The 21,960-nt window shown below is 46.7% G+C and overlaps 1 protein-coding gene across 1 annotated transcript; it reads right to left on the bottom strand.

The window, feature by feature from the left end:
* Positions 1-1,390: 1,390 nt before the first annotated feature.
* fam131ab (family with sequence similarity 131 member Ab) lies at positions 1,391-17,666 on the bottom strand. The gene is made up of 5 exons (XM_070906081.1): positions 17,631-17,666; positions 8,600-8,693; positions 8,304-8,486; positions 3,276-3,407; positions 1,391-2,079 (listed from the first exon to the last, which is right to left on the bottom strand). Exons 1-5 carry the CDS (start codon positions 17,664-17,666, stop codon positions 1,391-1,393), a joined length of 1,134 nt encoding a protein of 377 aa, XP_070762182.1.
* Positions 17,667-21,960: the final 4,294 nt, after the last annotated feature.

Here is a 21,960-nt window from a genome sequence, read left to right as displayed (position 1 = left end):
GTCAGTATGAGAGGAGAGAAAGAAACAAGAGCTCTTCGTGAGGATCATGACGTATGGCAATAACAAACCGTATCACAGTATCCTCTTTTGAAATAAAAAATAAAATAAAAACTTTTTTCTTTCACATTTGTAGTGTTGTTTTGTATTTTTTTCCCATTAAACTATATCACACAGTGATAACAAAGAAAAGGAGAAATCTACAGCCACGTTAGCTTCGTGCAAAAAACCACATACACTGGCACGCCGCATAGGCAAAGAGATCAAAGCAAGACAACGCATACAAAAATATAGAAAATCTCCGATGCAACTCGTCTCTTCACAGAAAAAAAACTTTTCTGTCTGTTCCAGCTGTGCCACTTCCTGCCGAACGCCCATCGCCGAAGGAAACGCTCGGGAACGTTCGGGAACGTTCGTTCTGTCACTATTTGTTGTGTGTGTTTTTTTTTTTAAGACAACCGAAGTTCTCGTGTCTTCCGTGCAGGAATCCACAGAACCCCAAAATATCCAGTAGCTATAGTTGATCATTATGGCAGATGTTCATCATAATGATGTTTGGAATAATGTGAACAACAACATGTTGGAGTGATAGAAAACTAGTACAATAAAAGCATATCATTTCTGTCATATAATTTGTGACCAATCTTTTTTTAAACTTTGTTATTTTAAAATACATACTATGTCCTGTCACTTTGAAGACATTCCAGCATTTGCTCATAATTGGTAGTGACAGGGTTAAATAGTTTTGGCATACTCAGCAAGCCATGCCCAAAAGGATGCTATTTTGTCTCTTGCAAAGGAGGAGAGGGGGAGGGAGGGAGGGAGGAGGGGGAAGGTAAGGGCAGGTCCCAGGATGCAGTGTCAGACCCTCCCTCTCCCATGGGAGACGCCGGGGGAGGTGGGCGGGGGTCATACAGAACAGCTGGGATTACAAACCGTGCTCAAGACTGGGTCAGCCCATCGATTTCAGCACTTGCAAAACACATGCAAAGATAAGTCAGAGTTTTGGACTCAGTCACTCTGTCTGCCTGTTGGGTCGGGGGGGCGTCCAATTTTAGAGTCACTTCGCAGGGAAGGAACCTGGAGCCGAAAACTGTGAGCGTCATACCCACGAGTAACTGGACGGCTGCAGCCGCTCCAGCACTCCTGTTTTCACATAACATGATAAAAAAGATTGTTTGGACGCCTTCAAAGAAAATCGAGGAGATTCATCGAATGGGGACGAAGCTTCTGCGAGGTGGAAAGGAGGAGTTGAAATGCTGCGAGTAAGGCAAAGACGAATGATTTATGCTTCAGTCAGAGGAGAAAGAAAAAAACAACATGCGCGGAGGTTCAAACTTTTCAGACGCCATGGAGGAGAGGGGGACGAAAAAGAAAACCCTCCGAGAAGGATTCAACACTGAGGGGAGATGTTGGGCTCTCCTGCCCTCTCCTCCTCCTCCTCTTCATCCTCCTCATCGAGAGACACGACCCCAGAGGAGGCCACGTCGGAAACCCTCCTGCGTGGGTCGAAGTCGGGCGGGTACTCCGCTCCGTTTGCCTCCGCCTCCACCTGGCACACGGTGCTCTCATAGTCCTTGCAGGGGGTGTCGTCATCCTCGCCGGGTGACAGGTACGTCTCAGAGTAAGACATGGAGTAGCAAGGAGAGTCCTGACCCCCGCAGGGCCTGATGCCCCGCCCCGCCCCGCCCAGGCTGTGGAAGCCGCAGTCCCCCCCGCCAGACCCGCTCTGCCCCACCCTCTGCAGCCGGGCCAGCAGCAGCTCCTCCCCTCCCTGCAGCGCCGACAGGATCTTGGCGGCGAGCTCGGCGGCGTTGCTGTGGGAGTGGGTGCCGCGGTGGCCGCCCAGGTCCCGCAGCAGCGGGTGGTGCTCATCCAGGCTGTAGAGGCTGGAGCACAGGGTGTCCGGGGAGCCTGCCGTGGGGGAGGGCTCTCCGCTGCCACCTCCTTCTCCTCCTCCTCCTCCTCCTCCTCCTCCTCCTCCTCCTCCTCCACCCTCGCAACAGGGCCCTCGCAGGCCCAGGTGTTGGCAAAGCTGGCTGTGGATCAGGTCCTTCAAGTAGGGAGGATATGATGGCACATCTAGAGGGAATGACACAGACTGTGAGCATAAAGTCCTGAAGGTACGAGAAGAAACATGAGATGAAGCTGTGATGTTTCCTGTGGAGTCACAGGCATCAAACATTAGGAGGAAATGTACGTAGCCAGTATTTCTAGTCGTTATTTACATTTTCACCCTTGTACCGTGGGGAGCTTTTGACCACTAGTGGCGCTACAGAGCAATGTCTTGTATCTTGTATCCTGCTAGCTTGCAAACAGATGTAAACAATGTGGGTTTGTATGTTACGTTCGGCCTCAAAAATCAACACAATGCGTTTTGCTGAAAAGCCCTGAATGGATGAAGGACTACACAGGGTACCTTTCCAACAGGAAGCCAAACTCATTTCTGTCAAACAGATAAAGTTAGCAACTGATTAGCATGTTAAAGTATTAGTGACCACAAAAAACTGTATACACGTAGATGAAAAGAATGAAAAGGACATCATCCACCGCATTACAGGAGCGTGAAAAATAACAGCAGTGGAAAACTGTGAGATAAAAGAAAGCAATTAATAAAGTTATAAAATTTGAAATACACACAATATGATATTGTGCCAAAAGTAGGATTACAGTAAGGGTAAAAATGCAGATATATATGTAACAAACTAAACAATTTGATTACAGTAGTGCTGAGAAAGTAGCTGCAAAACGTGATGTGATGAAGTGAATTATCATCTTCAGAGAGATTAATATCATATATAGGCTGGTGTGTGTGTGAGGCTCCATTCACTAAACTAAAGAAGCCATAGATGAATACAGGAAGATAGCTGAACACTGAGCTGAACGTTATTAGCTGCAGTGCAGGTTATTGGTGGTTCAGTGTAATCAAGATGAAAGCTCTTGCGCACACACACACACACACACACACACACACACACAGCCATGGCCAAATACACTCTGTGTATTTATAACTCGCTCACACACCATCCTCACACAGACACTGTCTCTGCAGCAAAGGAAATGATATTAAACTTGCAGGAGGGATATCAAATTGCGCCGAGGAACAAAAAAAAAAAAAAGGTTGGGAGAGGATGAAAAGTAGGGCACTGGGACAAAGAAAGATACAGAGAGAGAGAGAGAGAGAGAGGGATGAGGAAGAGGGTGTGTGATGGGATATTAGGACAATAAATGTGATTTTGCTTTACCACGGCTATTGTGGTGTAGAGGTGTGTGTGTACCTGTGCTCTGTGTGGTGGGCTCGTTGGCAGGCAGAAAGTCCTCGTCATATGAGTCATCGTTAGACTCGTCGCCGTCCACAGAGGACCAGGCCCTCAGTTTAGCCTCCGCTATGGCGAACTGCTCCGCCACACCTGCACACACACAAACACACACAAGCGTACACACATAAGCTGTAAATGTACACGCGCAAAATACATGGTTGGCATGGTAACAAGGAGGCAGCGGGCCATTGTGTGTCTCCGTGTTATGTAGCTGTTTTTGATTGGCAGGCCAGCGTGAGCAACAAAGTGCACACGTTGGCGTCGGACTGGACAGAGACAGCGTTCCCATTACAGCCAGTGTTCTTCGGCGGTCACTCGGCCGGCGCACTTAAGATGGCCGTCGCTGAGTGTTTGGCGGCGTTGTTATGCAGGTTGCACTCCCGCCGGCGCGGACGAGACAGGAGGCAGTAAGTTGGAAGAAGCATGAAGACGATCCTGTGTGTGTCACTGGAAATGCCAGGAGAAAAACCCTTCAGTGATCGGTCTTGACATTTACCACTGAAATAATGATGACATAACATCAGGTCGAGTTTTTATAACATACAAGCTGGTATTCTAGTCATGGCCAGCATGAACAAACAGAGCGGAGCACCTGTAGCATGATGTCTCTCAGGGTAAATTCAGCATAATGTACATTTCCACACCTCCCGCCGCCGCTCTGCTACTGTCCGATGAATTAACTCGTTCTTTGTCCGTTTATGTTCTGACGTCTTCCTCTATCGATGTTAATCTACTGTCAATAAAAGTCGAAGAGAGGTTTTCACATCAAAAGCCAACGGAGGGAAGGCTGGAGGACGCTCCGTGTGACGAATCATTCTCGGCAGCTTATCAATAAAACAAAAAAAAAACAGTGGAACAACTGGAATTAACTGGTGAATGAAAGATGACTGAACACACACTGACGTCCTCTGTGTGTTGAGAGTCTCTAATGCCGTCTCTAACATCGTTTTGTTCTCTAAAGGTAAATAGGTGCTGGTTCAGTGTGTCGTAGGTCTCAGAAGTATTTCAAAATCTGGTGTATATAAGATTTATTTATTATTATTATTATTATTATTATTATTTACCTGTCTCTCTGCGTCCGTGTGTATGTAAATCCACTGATTTTCACACTCTCACACTGCGTCGTATATTTGATAACCTCCTCTTCCATAATAATTAATGACAACACAATCACACACATGTAAGGCCACCAATGTGTGTGTGTGTGTGTGTGTGTGTGTGTGCCTGACTGAGGTGACTCAGCATGTGCCACAACCAATAAGCCACAAGGTCCAAGTGACCAATCACCTCCAATCATCATCAGGAGCTGGCCAATCAGAGAGCTCCCTCTCTCTTTTCCTCTGTATCTCTCTGCTCGTCCTCTTCCTCTCGATCCATCTGTTTTGTATTCCTCCCCGTTCCACTCGTCCACTCTCTCCTTCACGTCACGCCTTTTCTTCCGATCGTCTCTCTCAATAAAACGCTCTATCGACTCACCTGGCCCTCCTGATTCCTGCCTTTCCTTTCAGCCTTGTCCCTCACTTCTCATTTTGATTGCTATCTCTCTGACGCTCTCTCCACAGACCTTCTCTTTTTGTCTCTCTCTCTCTCTCTCTCTGGTCAATGCTCAGTATTCATGCGCTGTCTCTCCCACGGAGAGAGATCGATGCTCTCATTCATCCTCCACTGTAGCTGCATGCCCTGAACTCTCCTCACAAACACAGTATCTCCTCCGGCTAATGCAAACGTGCAGGATGCTCTTCAGTTCTCCTTTGAAAGCCTTTTTTTTTTTTAATTCCTTTAGCTCGAGAAGAAGGAGAGTTTCCACACTGACCCACAAACCACACAAAAATAGTGATAAAGAGATAGCGTACGCCTAAAGCTAGACACACATGCTGACTGACTCCTGATTTATTTTACATAACAGCATCTATTGACGTCTCAACTCTCACTGCTGCAGATTGACACATTACAACCAAACCTGAGCAGGTTCACAGTAGCACCAATTGTACGGACTTTCCATAATGAGAATAGGTAAGAAATCTACTCTCATTACAGTGTTGTAGTGCTGCACACCGATATTGTACATTACAGTATATAACAGTATTATATTTGTTCTGTATGTAGAACAGTTTACACATACTGTTGTATGCAGTATGTTTTTGTTTTCGCAGGAGATTCATTTAGTTTTGAGTTTTACCTTTCGTGAGTGTGTGTGTGTGTGTAGAGTTCTGAGAATATGAGGTGTGCTCTCAGAAAATGCCTGTAAACAATTGAGAAATACTGTAATATTAAAATGAAATGGTTAAATGTCTCACAGGAAAAGATGTCTGTAAGGCAAACTGTAATCTGCACCTTAAATCACAAACTTTCCCGTGCTGCATTTCTACTACGACTAAGACGGCATAACTTTGTTTTTGGATATGCTACAGTGCTACAGTGGTTTGCAGTTTTACTTGTCAGCTCTTTTATTTTTCTAAATAAATATGCGGTTTGTTAGAAGACAGTAACTCTTGTGGAGATATATTTACACACCATCTTCCTTTTGATGCTCACTTTAAACCTGCATTATTTTTGTTATTGCCTGTTTGGGGCAGTGGGAACTCATGACTCCACTCTGCTTACCAGCTAGCCGCTAACTTTATCTGTCAGTTTGCTGCTGAGCCGGTCGTGTGCGGTGGGTTTATAGAAGCTTGTTTGGCTGAAGACAGCTGCCTGCTGCAGCGAGACGGAACCACAACAGTAAAGTTGCGGGCTGTAAAAACAAAGCAATGAGCCGAAAGATGTTAAAACGCTCCGCAGAGCTGAGGGGAGCTGCAGGGTCGGATTATACAGTCATGTGATCCACCGATAATGAAGAATATTGATTACGGCCACTTTAAGAAAAACTGATGCAGGTTGACGTGGTGTCTTCACACACTCTGCTGCATTGTTACATGGTGCTGTTACTTGTAGCAAACACTTTTTTTTTTTCCAACACCTAACGCCAACTTCCCATTTTAGATTTTCCAACGGGCTTATTTGCTGCTGAGATGGTGTGAACGTGGTGAGCCGCACCGGTCAGACCACATGCACCTCTGCTGCACCACAGAGCACCAGGAACTGGAAGACCGCCACACATACACACACTTCACACATGCACTTTCAACACATTCTCTCACTCACACTCTGCCTCATTCACACACACACACACACACACACACACACACACACACACACACACACACACACAGTGACATAAGCCTCTCTGTGTCGGTCAAGGCTTGCAGCCAGTTTAATGCACTACAGAGAGACACTGCAGGATTACCTTCAAAGAATGTGTGTGTCTATCAATAGGACAACCCCACCTGCATTTTCAATTCTCAGGATGCCTCCTACACACACACACACACACACCATTGTGTTCCACTGTAACAAGCTTGCAGACACACCAAAACACTCACTTCACACGTTTGCACGCGCTCACTTTATGTACCAACGTGCTCGCTGACATTCACGCCGCGTGTCCAGCCACTCACAGTAACACCGTCACCGAGAGAGTCGGAGTCAGCACAACTGGCAGCACACTGATGATGTAAGCTGAAGAGACAAGGAGAAGCATAATGTGTGGTGATGACTCCCCGACCCACCCCACCCCAACCGCCAGTCAACTTACGCTTATTGAATGGAACAACCGTGCTGATTGGACCCTGTTTCACGTGTCATTTACAACCAAGTGAGGCTCAATAAAGAAAGAATATATGAAATGATTCAAAAAAGTGCTTTTTACTTTGTCATTTTAACGAATCAGTTTGAATGATCATTACAGTTGCACATAAAACCCCTAACCTAACCACAGAATACTGAATCGGACCCTTTATTGTGATAGTGGATCACAAAGATGTGGGGTGGGGGGGGGGGCGTGAGAAGAGACGAGAAGTCACGTAAACAGTCAGATATAAAAGGAGGACAGAGGAGGCACACAGAGGAAAATCGCTCAGTCACGGTGGCACTCGCCAGGAGCAAAACCTGACTGTGCAAATTAACCTTGAGAGTCTGCATTGCAGGGAGACAGGAGGGAGAGCTGGTGGGGGGGGGGGGGGGGGGGTGAAGAGACAGAGGGCAGAGAGGAACATTAAAACAGGGGACAGTGAGAATAGGAGGACGGTTGTAACGAACAGAGGGAATGACAGAGAAGTAAAACATGAGGTGAGTGAAAGACAGACGGGTCCAAACACCCCATTCACACCTGGTATTCACATGTGGACTACATCTGGATCATCACATCTGGATCACTGTGCATTCACATCCTGCTTGCTGCTACTTGTTCTGCCTTTGCCTCGGAGCGGCTCGTCCAAAGCTCTCTGAGATAGCTGGAAGACTTGGAGTTCGGTGACCTTTCAACTTTTTTTCTTAAAGGGACAGTCCACCTATTTCACACGTCAAGGTCGGTTCATTTGTCGTGAGGAGTGCTCCTGAGCCCGTGAGAACAGTTGTATAACTCCTCTGCTGTTTCCTTTTTAATAGATTTTGTATTTGTAATTGCAACGCGTTCTGTGAGCACGCAACATGCATTCTTCAGTTTCCAGATAAAATATCCAAAGTGCATGTTAACAGCAGGTTTAAATGGGCTAAAACTGAAAGTTTTCTTTCTGATATCAGTTCTAAACTATTTCTAAAGCTGCGTTAATATGATTTTTCAGTTCATTAGTTTGAAGCTAAATGATCCATTTTTGTTATATGCTTGCTGGGAATATTCTTTTTTAATTATATCAGTACCTGCAACATGGTTTAAGTGATTGTAATTAAAAATCGTGCTTTTCGTTTAATTACGATCTCCTCTGCGATCTTTCATCATCGTTTCGTACATTTTCATAAGCCCTCTTGCCCTCGTCGTGTGTCATCATCTCTTCGGTGTATTTGCTGTCAGCTGGCCTGTTTGCATTCAGCTTGAACTTTGAGCGGAGCAAAATGTGTTTCCCTGTAATATTTATTTAATAAAGTCGCACAAACAGACAGAAGTCTTACCGGCAGCGAAGCGCGCCTCCTGCTCTCCCTCAGTGAGGTCGGAGTAAGAGTTGAAGTCTGATTCCAGGGCAGCTGGGGTGTCTATAGGCTTACACCAGCCTTTCCACTCTATCAGGTGGGCCACTCTGCCCTGAGCCATGGCTGTAGGCTTCGTCACATGGTCCTTCACTACCTGGGAAATACCTACGAGGAGAAAGCTCTGGGTTATGGAACAGCATAACTTCTATATGTACAAATACATGTGTTTGAATATCAGCAGCGCTCATGAACGTCTGTGCGTTAAATGTTGTACTCACCATGCAGGGAGGATCGCGCTAACGCAGCAATCTCTTGAATGGTGAGCGCTCTTCTTGATTTTGGTAACATTTCAACGGTGTCATCAACATTCACCTGAAACGACAAGAAAAACAAGTGTGACTCAGGGGAAAACTGGTTCAGTAGCTCAGCACGAATGCGAGCCAGCGTCTGAATACATCCTGCTATGACTCACAAGAAAACCCCTGTGTTGTCTTTTCATGTGTGCTTCAGCTACTTCGGTGTCTTCCAAGGCCTTGGAAAGGGAAGAATTTTCTCTTTACACACCAGTCAGTGTTTTTAATCACAAGCTGCATGCCAACAACGTACGACTTGTGCTGATCAATGATTATTTCAGCAGCTACTCATAAATAGGTTTAAATCGCGTAAGCTAAGCATGCTACGTAGAATATTAAAACGACAGTTTGATGACGGGTTAGATGAAAACAACACCTCTCTCATGTCACGGATAAACATTTTTGATCCGTAAGAACAAAAGTGTGAAAACGAGGAGTTGTGGTTTAAGGGGGGGATTACGTGCCAGACTATTTCTTGGCTGGGTGCAATGACTTCCAGGAGTCTTATTGTCCCAAAGCTGAACAATTCCTTTAAGGTTACATATGATTATGACCTAACGTCTGTTCAGCTAATTGTCTTTTCAAACACATCTGATTTGCGTATAATTTCAGGTAGAAGAGCAGAAACAACAAGCCAGTGATAGTGTAGCTTGCTGCGGCCACATATTAAACTGGCGGCTAATAGTTTGTTCGGTAACGGAGCCGACTCTTCTCAAACTGGGTCAAAGTATTTTGCTGTATCTCTGTGTCCAGACACCTCGATAGCTCATTTCTCCGCAGTGCATTAACAGAACCAGACAGTAGACAAAAGATGGACCCCCCCCCCCCCCCACCCTCACCGTCCTGGTCTGTCCTCCATCAAATCTGTCTGCTCTGTAAAGTCAAACCACAGAGGGAGTATCAGGTGTTGACAAGTTCCTTTGTCTGCTAACTCTTTTTATATCCCCACCTGTACTCACGTGGGAAACGGGCACGTCAACAGCAAAGGCCACATACCGAGCTGACGCTGCCATGTTGTTACTCAATATGGGTCAACACACTTGGCTGACTGAGCAATCTGATGAGAGTTTTAGGCAGACAAGTGTATCTCAACAGGTACAGATCGCGTCCAGCCCCGTGGTGACTGAAGATCCAGTTTCACCTGCGTTCCTTTAGAGAAAAACACTCTGAACCGTCAGTAAACGGAAGTGTTTGGATTGTTTTGAAGTTAAATCTTCCTATTTTCCTTCCTTTCATTAATTATTAGTCACCACTCAATACAGACCACATCTGATTTTCAGTGAATTAGAAAACACACCAGAAGCATCGGACCTTGTCCTGCCAATTCCACTTAATAGCAACCAAATACCTTCCTAATAACAAACAAACGGAGCGATCCGTCACACGGGCCCTGCGAGAGCGAAGGGGGATCCCGAGCTGGCGATGGTATCAGCGGCTGCAGCCGCGAGGCGTTATAATCCTCTTGTGCCGCAGAGCAGCTCACAGATCAGAGGGAGGATAATCTGGAGATAATGTGACACAAACCCTCGAGGAGGGTTAGAAAGAAAAATTGTGTTGGTCTTTAAATTAAAAATCAGACGTCAGACAGTTAACTTCGTCCACCCACAGCTGAATATGTTTTATTTGTTTTCAAATAGTTGCCCAGAGAAATCATTTCAGTGTGGTGTGGGAGGATTTTACACATCCTCGGGGACATCCAACTCAAAAACTCAACCGTCTCGCCCTGCTGCCCCTAAACTTCATTTCATTACTATTTCTTCCAGCGGAGCATCCCGTGATGATATGAATGTTGTTTCAGAGACGTTTCTACCCCGACAAGAATAACATTTGGAAAGACAACTTGTCACACAAATGGTCTAATTTAAGACAAATATATCAGCGCGAGCTTTTACAAACTGGGTCCAGCCTTCAACAGCACCGTTGGCTGCCGGCTCTGCTCCCCCCCCCCCCCCTCTGCTCCCCCACTGCCCTACTGAACAGCAGAGCGAGCACAGAGGAAGACATGAGCAGCACTCACAACAGACCGAGCGCTTCACTTAGTGTTTCCACTACGCAGTCCAACGGCATGCAGCACGCACACACGACCCCGAACATCATAACAATTAAATCCAAAGCTTGTTGTCCCACAGCAGCACACTTATCGTCACACCTCAGGGAAGATTCTTGTCTTTAGTCAAGACATTTAGCCCTCATAAGAATAACAGTACAAGCACACACATAATGTCGAGAGGTCATAACTCTTCATGGTCTGGTGAACTCAGACAGCAGAGAGGCTGCCATGACGGTGCTCAGGTTGGCTTTTAAATCACTGGTTAACTCATGAGTCAGTGCAGGTGGACCGATGCGGTCCGGAGACGGCGCAGAGGAAAACACAGCCGAGTCTTCGACACAACGCGCATGTTAGGAGCTGCGAGCAGGCTGACACACACACACACACACACACACACACACACACACACACACACACACTTCAAGGATTTTAGGGATTTGTAACCCAACATGGCTTTTCATGCTTAGTTAAATCAGTAACGAGGCGCCATTGAGCCTGAAAAATAAACGTTAGTGCTCCAGCAAACCTCTTTTGTTATTGTACACATCGTCACATCAACACCGCAGGTTTCCTAAGTGGCTAAGCCGCATTTGTGTTGCTCTATTATTTGGGATAATTAAGGTTACAGCACAACAGAAATCTAATTTGTGCCGTCGTACTGGCGGATTGAGTCAAATACCCTTTTCCTTATTTAACAAATGTCAACTGCGACACACAGAGGTGCTGCCATACACACACACACACACACACACACACACACACACACACACACACACAGGCATACACCGAAGTCATCATACAAACTTATATGAGAAGACAAGTCATGAATGGTTTCAGAGGAACAGACTGGCGTGACATCTGCTTCCCTGGTGGAAAATAACCTGAACATCCTTCTTCTCCTTCGACATGCCACGTTTCTGCCCGACTGTACCTCTCTCTCTCTCTCTCTCGCTCTCTCTCTCTCTCTCTCAACTTTTCCACAATGGGAACATTTCTATGGCAACTGGTCGCCATGGCACAATTCCTCCCGGTATGGCTGCCTCGCTGATGATGATGATGATGTCACGCCCTCAGAACACCAACCGACAGCCAAATGAATGAGTCTCGCGTGCGCCTTCCTGCTTTCATGTCCTGCAGACGCCACAGCCAACACGGCCGTCACAGATTATGCATTTGCATCATCAAAGCCAAATGAAATCTCTTTGGTTGCATTAAATATGGAGCAGAAAAGTGCGAAATATCTATTTGAACATTTTAATTTATACTACTCCAGCAACACGTTATTTCCTGATACAGAATATAGCTAATGTGTGTCTCTTTTTTTGGGGGGGGGGGTCCTCTGTAAAAGAGGTGTGATAGGATCAGCAATCCAGCCAACCTGTCCCTCACTGTGCCCGGCATTCGATAACAGGTCTGCCCCCTCCGAAGAGCGAGAGGCTGCATTTCATAATGGATCACTTAGACGCTGCTAATCGTCGCCTGGCTGGCTCATTGCGACACATCAGATTCACACCCAGATGGTGCGCACTGATGGATAAAAGAGGCAAGGTGGATTCATCATCCTCATTACCATCATCATCATCATCATCATCATCTCAGAGCTAATTTTAAGCATCCCACTAACTTCAGCTCCACAGCCTCAGTTTAAAAACGGCAGTACTTTGCGTTAATGTCCAGAATTTATAGATACGAATACTTAAAACTATTAACTGTAGCATTAAATGTTTTGGGGGCTTCTTGGGGGGTTACGATGGTTCTTTGTAGAGCCACCACCCTTACCAAAGGGCCCTCTTGTCTTACCTAATATCTATCCTGGCTATCCTGTCAGTCCACCTGTCTATGTCGTGTGAAACCCGACAATTAACTGGCCAGAAGCTGCGGTGCAACCGGTGGAAAGTGAAAAGTGATTTCTCTAGGCTTTTGAACTCAAATAATAATAATAATAATAATAGTAAACATTCAAGGGGGCCACTACAAATGTCGCATCTCACAGCTGAGCTGCTCCGGCCATGCACACATGGTCTGACAGTGCGATCAGCCAGCTGTTGAGGAGAAGAGATCTCGGGTTACATTTTATCCAGAGGCGAGCAGCGTTACACTCCGTGTCACTGAGATTCCATTTAAAATCCCAAATTAAAAATGAATTGCTAATTACGCTGAATGGCTGGCAAATAATTAGAAACCAACTGGTTAACATTAATGAGAACTAAAATGGAGAAAGAACTCAGGGTTGAAAACACGCATTAAAGATTTGGATGGCCTTATTAATAAGGTAATTATTTAACCAGGAAGGGTTGAGAAAATCATTTTCTGCTTCATGTGGCGAATTACTGAGAGACTGCCATCTTTGATTAGGCGTACCTGCTAGGTGCCTGACCGGGTTATGATACACGAGGCTGCTTGCAGCCCATAACTTGTGTAACAACGACTGCAAATGTCTGCAGTACTTGGTTCATCACAGTTAGCCTGTTGGGATGAATCAATACTCCAGGCTCACTTTAACATCTAACAGTAAAAAGGCCTTATTATCAGCTATGTGACCGACTAAAACGTCAACACTAATCATTTAACATCATCATCATCATGATAATAATAATAATAGTGCGCATTTCTAAATCAATAGATTGCTATCTGTTCCACAATAGGCGATTGTTGAAGAGGAACCTATTATGCTTTTCCTTATTTTCTGCCAGTGTTACAGTGTCGGCTATTCAAACTAAACGTTGCCAAAGTTGCCAGATAATGAGGTAAACGTATGTAAAAGTAATATCAGTGAGCTTAAAGCTCCGGCTTCAGACGGCTCTGAACGCTCCGTTTCAGTTTTTTCATGTCCTTATATGATATGTCTGCTCCAGGCACGGACCAGATGTTTACGTTTATGTCAACGCTGCTTAGTAACGATAGGTTTACAGTTTGCCTTTGGAAATTCTTCCAAAGACTTCCGGAACTTGGCCGGCCAATCAGAAGAAAATGGGCTTTTACGGAGGCGGGCCTTAAAGAGACAGGAGCTCAAACGGCTCGTTTCAGACAGAAGGTGAACTGAGAATCAGGACTTTTGCAAAGCCACTCTAGTGGAATCACAAAATGAAAACATAGAGCTGGAGATGAGGTCCCCTTTAAGTTAAGCCTGTTTACTATCATCATAAAAGTAAAGTTATGTTCTGTCCTTTTATTAACCTTTACTGTATATTCAAGGATCACAACAGCAACACCTGACGGATAAAGAACAACTTGACTGTTCTTTAATAAACAATAAAGTTAACCCTTTCATCGTCAGAAATGGCGATGCCACTTTTCGAAAAAATTAAAAAATTAAAAAAATTTCCAACTCTTTCCGAGCTTCTAGTAGCCTAAGCTAGCTAGCTAATTCTGCCAGGCTACGTTGCAAAACCAGACCAAGCTGAAATAAACTTTCAAAAAAAGAGTGTTAAGAGCACCTCGCTGAAGTCCAGTGCGCCCAAAGGTGCTGTCAGAATCAGTCTGCGCGCCAAGCAGGTCCGCGTGCTCCCCAAAAGCGCGAGGTCAGACAAGGAGCTTGCGGCGCTCCAGTCCACGCGCAACGAACCGTCGACCGCCACTGTCAGGAGGAAGAGAGCCACGTGAAGGTTACAGCAAAGGAACAACTCCACACCATGTTCTCGCTCCAAAAGAAACAAATAAGCCAATATTATGACAACAATGCTTCCACTTCAATGTGGCGATAAAACGCTATTGTTCATAATATTGTTTTTTTTTTTTTTTTTTTTTAATCAGGCCTACTGGAGCAAGAACTACAAACTATGAGTTTTTAAGGATTTGGCTAATCCTTACGTGTTGCCTTCAAACGTCAAAGTTGCAGTCGCCATGCCAACCCATGCCTCCACGCGGCCCCCAGGGCATCCACTGAGGGGTGATGATGACCATACAAGGGAATGTAATGTGGCCGTATCTCACTGCAGTTTCCCCCCCGAAGAAAACCACATTCAAACACCTACATGAGATATAGAAATAGGTAACCCCCCCCCCCCCCCCAATTCCTAAATGGCTTGTAAAAAGATACAAACCGCACAAACATACAAAACAAGATGGGTGTTTGAGGGCAACTGTGAAGCAAAAAGAAAATCAAGAGTTGTCTCTGAAGAAAGAACTCAAAATATTTCAATAGAATATTGTTCCTTTTAGTTTTGTTGATTACAGCACCATCAGGGTGTAGCCGATGTGTTTCATTACGGGGTGCTATAGAACTTAAAAGGCGTCTTTAGGCTTGTACCATGCAAAGTGTTTGTAATCATTATACAATAGAAGCTACTGGAGCACCCTTCTTTTTATGATGCATGGTACAAGTCTAAGTGTTCTCACAGAGCCCTTTATTGCAGCCTACTCTGTAAAGACTACTTGTAGTGAGATAACATGGGGGGGTGCGGGCGTGGAGGCCTACTTCCATGCACTTTAAAGCCATGCCATGTCATGCAGGTGAGGCCCTGGCAGCTGCAGCCCAAGCCTGTTTGATATTTTATGAAGTTGGTCTCTGCTTTGTCGGAGGGACAGAAGCAGTGCGAGACATTCAAAGCACAGAATCAGGGACACGCCTGTGATGGCGTTAATACACATTTCTTTTTTTTTACCTCCCTGTTGTTTAATACACATTCTCTGACGTGAACAGGTCACGTCATCAGCACGGCCGAGCAGAGGTGCCACATGGCGCGCAAATGTCACTAAGCAACCGCCTGTCTGTCACAAAACTGCCTACAGATGTGGGGCTATTCGCTCGACTACGTGAGTTTAACCTTTCTAACATCTGCCTCGTGGACCATGATGGACCAAAGGTGCTTGTGATCCTGCTCCTGTGGATGAAGCGTCGCGTACTTACAACATTTCAGCACCTGGACAGCTCCCACCCGCCACATACTGAAGCTCCCCCTGCACACACACACACACACACACGAGCAATCCTGCGCGTGCTCGCCACTCTTCAAATCAGATTTGCGAAACGAGATTAAGAGGTAGGCCTCTAAATGTCAGTGCCTGGCTCCTCTTTCCAGCCCTCCACTGCAGGGACGCGTTTCTAGTTACTGTCTGTGAAAAGGAGGACTCGCTCGATTAGTCGCCAGCACCCATCTCAAATATTGAGTCCAATATCAAGACCAATCACTCACCCCCCGGTCAAAGACCTGCCGTTTAGCGCGTCAAGCTCAAGTTGCCCACCAGCAGAATTCAATATGCGCCGTTTAATTGGGTGTGATGAGATCAGATGCCCGGGGTGTATTGTATCGGTGAATCTAGGCCACCTCGGTCAATGAAAGTATTGTTAGAAGGAGTGAAAGATGCGCACGAGTTTTGTGTAGCATCAGATGGATGTCCAGAATGTGACGGTCATTTGAGCCCCCCCCCCCTCTCTGTTTCTGTTTGCCTGAACCCCAGAGGGACATGATGGTGACACGTCAGCAACTAATTGTCAGAAAATGTTCACATTTCGCACGTGTCGCCACAGCGCGCTCCCCTCGGTCGGTGGGGGTGTTGGGCGGGTTTATTGCCCTTTACTGCGACACACAGCAGCCGAACAGATTTTAAACACGCACTTCAGCAGAACTGTTTTGCATTGTAGAAATGGTTTTGCAGCAGTGACCCTGAGCCCAGCCGAGGATGCACTTTAAGTGACACGAGCTATAAATCACGACGGAACGGAATAAATGGACGAGACTCTGTGAATGAAACACATACAGCCATAATGGGCTCGATCAAACTGAGGGGAGAACCGGACTGAAACCTGTGGGGCCCTGCAGGTCACCCTCCATCTGTGGCTGATCTGTTCATTCCTTCGATGTCTTTTTGTGTCTTAATTCATCTCCTTCCCCCGACTGTGATCTTTCTACGACGTGTGTCCGCTTCCCTCAAAGCAAACGAGAGCTGCAGTCTTCATTTTTATTCTTTTATTTATTTATTTATTTCACTTATAGGTCTCTCTCTCACGCACACAAACACTCCTTCTCTCTCTGTAGTTCCCGTTGTCGTGGAAACTGCAGACAGGGAGACCTCGGCCGTGCATCTCTCTCTCTCTCTCTCTCTCTCTCTCTGAGAGACTTATGAGCGAATCAACACAATTAGGTCAAGACCAGCAGCAGTGTGATGTCACAGATATGCAGGCTAAATGTGAGAGTCAAACAGGTGGCTGCTACTGACCTACTGTATGTTACGCTCGTGATAAATGTGCAGGGACGCGGGGGCTCCATGTGGGGTTTATGGGGGCTGGGGCATGTCCTTACGCACTCCGAGACAAGGAGACGCGGACGAGGCGCCATAATCATCAAGTGACTGAAGCGACAGATTACACAACCAATTAGAGGCGGGGGGGGGGGGGGGGGGGTCTGTGAGCGTGGATGTGACGGATAAACCACAGTGTGAAAGGTTGCATGTAACATTTACGTCACCAGAAGGAAAAAAAACACCACGTCTGTTTGTGTGAGAGAGGTGGAAGGATGGATGGATGGATGGATGGATGGGGCAGGTTTGATTTATGGAGGCTACAGAGGAGACCCGGTCAAATAACAGGATGGGGGGGGTAATCTTGGGGGACACACGCGTCGGACTCAGAGGTCGGGGTGGCACATAGAGGACGGGGCCCTCGGCGGAGCGGCTGGGAGACACGAACAGCAAAGGTGTAAACAATCACGAGAGCAGATGGATGCGGCGGCAACAGGGAGCTCGTTTCTTGGCAACAAGCATCATGATCTATTGCCGCATGTGTGCGCATAGAAGCGTTGATGGGGTCCGTTTAAATGTGGGCATCCGCGACCTGCGAACTAACCTATGTGTTTCACTTTTACACCAAGAAGAGACGAACCCGACATTCTGAGAAATAACCAGTTACAAAGCCGAAGATTGTGTTCGGTCGAGCGCGTGAGGGTACGAGCAAAGACGGTGTCCTACCTTGCAACTAAACTGGGTCAGCGCGGTCAGAACCATCGTGTCTGGGTCAGTCTTCTCCTAACAGACATAAAAGCCGTTTAACAGCGCGTCCCTCAATGGTGTCAAGAGCACCTCCGTCTCCTCCGCCTCTGACTGGCGTGCTCACCAAAAAGCTTCTTGCAACTCTCGTGGCATCGCGATGTTTAGGCAGCAGATACCAGCCCCTCGAGCTCTTCCCCGCCACCCCACTAAAATGCACCCCCTGCACGCAGACACAGCATTTAACCTCTAACAGCCTGTAATGTCAGAAACAGTTCACAGGTCATCTAAAGATCGTGTTACATGTAAAGGCTCCTTATTCGTGCGCATATGACTCAGCAGCGCTGTCATATGTCGCACATCTCGGGCACAGCATGCTGCGCGCTACAAGCCCCCCAATCCACCGCCAGCCTCTGCTGCACCCGCGAGAGGCTGCAGCAAAACAAATGCGAAAAAAATATTCAGGCTTCCTCCAGCGTGCTTTTATGAGAGCAGATTAAAAACAACTCTTACCAACTGGCGCTTTGGAGCTGATACAGCCCATTTTCGCAGCAGCATGTAGAGCCTCTTAGGAGAGCAATCTATCAATATTTCGTTCCCTAATTTCCTCGTGCAAGAGCGTACCTCACTGATCGAAAGCCTCTGTCACTCTCCTCATCTACGGAGGCTCCGCTGGGTTCCGGTGCGAAGCGGCAGCGCGCTGCTGTGCTCAGACCGCCGGAGTGACGCCGAGGGCGGGGGGACGTCCAGCCATCACTTCTGCTCCGCGCTTTCAATCTCTTCTGTTTCTGACTTGCTTCAAATCCATATATGTAACATATAATGTTTGTGCAGCTTTGTTGTTTTTATTTTTTAGAAGTTTCAGTCTTGCGTTTCTTGGATGAGTCTCAGCTCCACGTCACCGGTTGAAGGGTCGCGTCCTGCGGTTCAGCACCACAGCGGCCGGACAGCGTTCCGGCAGCATGGGTTTGTGTCCCGGCGGCCTGGGGTTTCCCCTCTCGGTCACTGTTGGCCAAGTCCACGCCACAAACCAGCACGGATCTCAGGTTTCTTGTGCGCTCCCCGTGTGCGCTCTCGCAGTCGCCTGGTCAGGCAGCGAATCATTGGAGGGTGTCACTGATACAAAAACGCCACGCTTTCACCGCTTATATACAGCCCGATGGAGTTTCCGCCTCCTCGCGCTGTTTTCCCCCCGCTAGGTAGAAGCGGAATGAGATGTGATTGGCTGGTGTCACCTTGCATGCCACATAGAGGAGGGAGGAGTCAACGGTGCACACATAATAGAAGCGAGATGTCAACTAAAGATTGCATTTCTCCTCATCTATACATCAGCTGACATAATGACCAACGAAGAAGAGGCTGCACATTTCAACAGGTCTGAAAGGGAAAACAGCAGAGTTGATGGCAGCCAGGTTATCAAGCTGAGAGATGATAATAATAATAATAATAAAAGAGAGGAATGTGAGATATAGATGCATTTTGCGTCTCCTGTCGAGAACAATCTAACAGTCGGAGGGAGAAAAGGTCGTGTTGGACCCAAACTGCCCGCAGGCTTTATGCATGGTGCTGTGCAGCCATGCAGTAATACGGCCGTCCGATTATGGCAGCAAAAGCACATGTGAGGAAAATGTTTCACACGCAGTCTGACAACGTTTGCAGGACACCAGAACCGCATTTCATGGCCCCATACTGTGTAGTGGCCTAGCTGCAGGCTCACTGCGACCTCCAAGTCCACGCAGCCATATGCAACGTTTCTAAAAATAGGCTTTGACATGCTCTGTTCATGCAAGTTCAATCACAGTGTCCCATTCGGAGAGGGCGTGAGGCGAGAAAGAAAGGTCTGTTGTTTGTGGCCTATTTGTAAGCGACCTCCTCTTGTCTCCAGGCAGGTTGGAGCTCAAGCGTCTCCACTCTCCCTCCGTCTCTCTTAACGCCCACCAGGACTAAACATAGACCTGCAGAGCTGCTGACCCACACGGCCGCTCCTCCACTACGCCTATTACCTGTTACCGGAGGACCGATCCGGGGTCCTCTGACAGGCATCTAATGTTCTGATGCTGAGGGCAGTGGGGTGCAATGTGTGCCACTATTTAAAGGAAGTCCTTGTTCACTGCATTCTCGAGACCAAGTGAAACAGATCGATATGTCCCAACTTGTTAGAGCAGTTCGATATGTTCAGTAACATAACCTAAAGATATTCGGTCGGCAGTGGTGCCCAAAGATCCCAAAAGAGAGTTTGGATCGACGCTCCAGCGCACGTTGCGTGTGCGTAAATGCGCGCGATGGAGCCAGAAAAGGAGAGTAGAGTAGAGTGAGTGTGAAAAGCTGGTGCCACAGGTGTTTTTTGCACCGTGAACGCATCCTTCAGTGCCGCCATGGGAACACTTGGTGGTCAAAAATGACAAACTTTATCAACAGTAAACACCCTGAAAGTGAACGCGAGACACCAAATCACATAAGCAGCAAATAAACTGGGGGGGGGGGTGAAGTATTGCTCATCACACGTTCAACACGTGGGAGGACAGACATTCGTCACGCTGTTATTTTTGCTCGTGTAAGGTCTGTGATTTTACAGTTTAAGGCGCAGAAGACTGTAATCTTCTGCACCTCCTCTTTTCCTGCAGTGCGCACTCAGCTCCCATTTCATAACACATCAAAGTTGCGGCAAAGCCACAGCTTATGTAGCCCGATCAGCCCTCTCCAAGGCACGCGGTGCTTTGTCTGGTGCTCTGGCGCCACCGAAAGGAAGGCTGCGGCGCAGGCAGCTGCGGGAGCCACAGGAGTGCGGAGAGCCCGTTGAGCAGTACGGCGAAGCTGAAGCCGCATGCCTGAGCTGTTATCTGAGCCTCAGGGCGTGATGTGTTCAGGCTGCATGAAATAAACTGAAGCTCCATTTGAAAAATACTCCGCACGTACAGTTCACAACGTGTGTTTAGAAATACTTAACCCAAACGTAGCACATACAACTGGCCAAAAGTAATATAGTTTGTAATGGTAGAGCCGCCCACTCTCTTCTCCAGATATGCTCAGTGTTCACTGGTTAAATATATAATATATGCACATGGAAATAAATGACAGAAGAGGATATCTGAGCGTGAGAGTTCAGTTTTTACACTCAGTCCAATGATGCGTTTGGTTTAGTGGAAAAAAGAAATCTCCAGAATCTTCCGCTGCCACAACCAACTACGGTGTGATGTATTTAGTGTGCGGCACAACAGCTGTTTCAACACTTCTGCTCACATTCAAACACACACGGATAAATTCCAACGTATATTCCACCTGCAACTATACCATGAAAAGAGGAGAACCCCGTGTTCAATACAAAGTTAATCAAACTTCAAGCCAACCAGAAACCCGCCTGCCATCAAGCCCACAGCCTCTGATGCAGACCGACAAGGCGGCACAAGACATCGGAGCAAATCCTCCAAGGTAAGCCACCAACAGCACAGGCGGACCAGCCGTCAAGCAAAATGGTTGAGTAATGTAAAGGGGCTTTTGACCCAAGCTGAGGCAACTAGCCGTTCCCTGCTCCAGTGAGCCCAGAACAGCACAGACCATCAGGCCAACAAGGTCGAGGTTGTGGGAAAACAAGAAGAAACAACTAGAAGAATAAAAGGAGCAGCTCTTCGTACTGATTTCAGTTTAATTTCAGTATTGTAAACAGGTTTTGCAGACAGGTGAGGCAGCAGGATGATTCTGGCAACAGGTAGGCAGGTTGAGGTCCAGGTTTGCAGAAGCTTGTGGGTGAAATTACAACGCAAACAGCAACAGACAGAAAAGATAGCACTTCTCCTTGCGTGTCCTCTCGAGCTGTTGAGCTTCACTCCTCCACATCATCCACAAATGAGTCTCGACTGAATGTGTGTAAAAGATGACGACATCATCGGAAACCACAATGATGGCTCCCGGCCGGTCAAAATCAGGTTTAATAAACCCCAAACCCCAACAGATGTCCAAAATAATTACCCCAATCTGTCACCCAAAGATAAAAATAGGTGATCTTTAAATATTTTGCATTATTAATGGACTGCTGTAGTAATGTCATCAAACGCAGTCGCCTCAAACCTCAATTAGCACTGCGGATATTGGAAGAGAGGATCAAAGGAATGAGGAGTCATTTTTACACTCAGCTTGTATGACTGGTTAGGAAATTATAGTTTTTATAAACTGAAATCTCATTGGCCGAGACAATATCAGCATCCTGTGTTGTTTTGCATGGCGAGCGTAAAAAGGTACATACGTATTTTGAAATATAATAGTTTGACATTATGGGGAAATATGCTTATTCTCTTTTCTTCAGAGTTTGAGGAGA

This window comes from Enoplosus armatus, chromosome 5, assembly GCF_043641665.1.
Source record: "Enoplosus armatus isolate fEnoArm2 chromosome 5, fEnoArm2.hap1, whole genome shotgun sequence".
In the NCBI taxonomy this organism is placed as follows: Eukaryota; Metazoa; Chordata; class Actinopteri; order Centrarchiformes; family Enoplosidae; genus Enoplosus; species Enoplosus armatus.
This window is presented reverse-complemented; position numbering and strand designations above follow the sequence as displayed.

Coding starts and splice junctions, on each gene's coding strand:
- fam131ab (XM_070906081.1), bottom strand. CDS start 17,666: ATGGTTCTGACCGCGCTGACCCAGTTTAGTTGCAAG. Junction 8,694..17,630: donor TGACCCAGTTTAGTTGCAAG/GTAGGACACCGT, acceptor TTGTCGTTTCAG/GTGAATGTTGATGACACCGT. Junction 3,408..8,303: donor GGAGGCGCGCTTCGCTGCCG/GTAAGACTTCTG, acceptor GTGTGTGTGCAG/GTGTGGCGGAGCAGTTCGCC.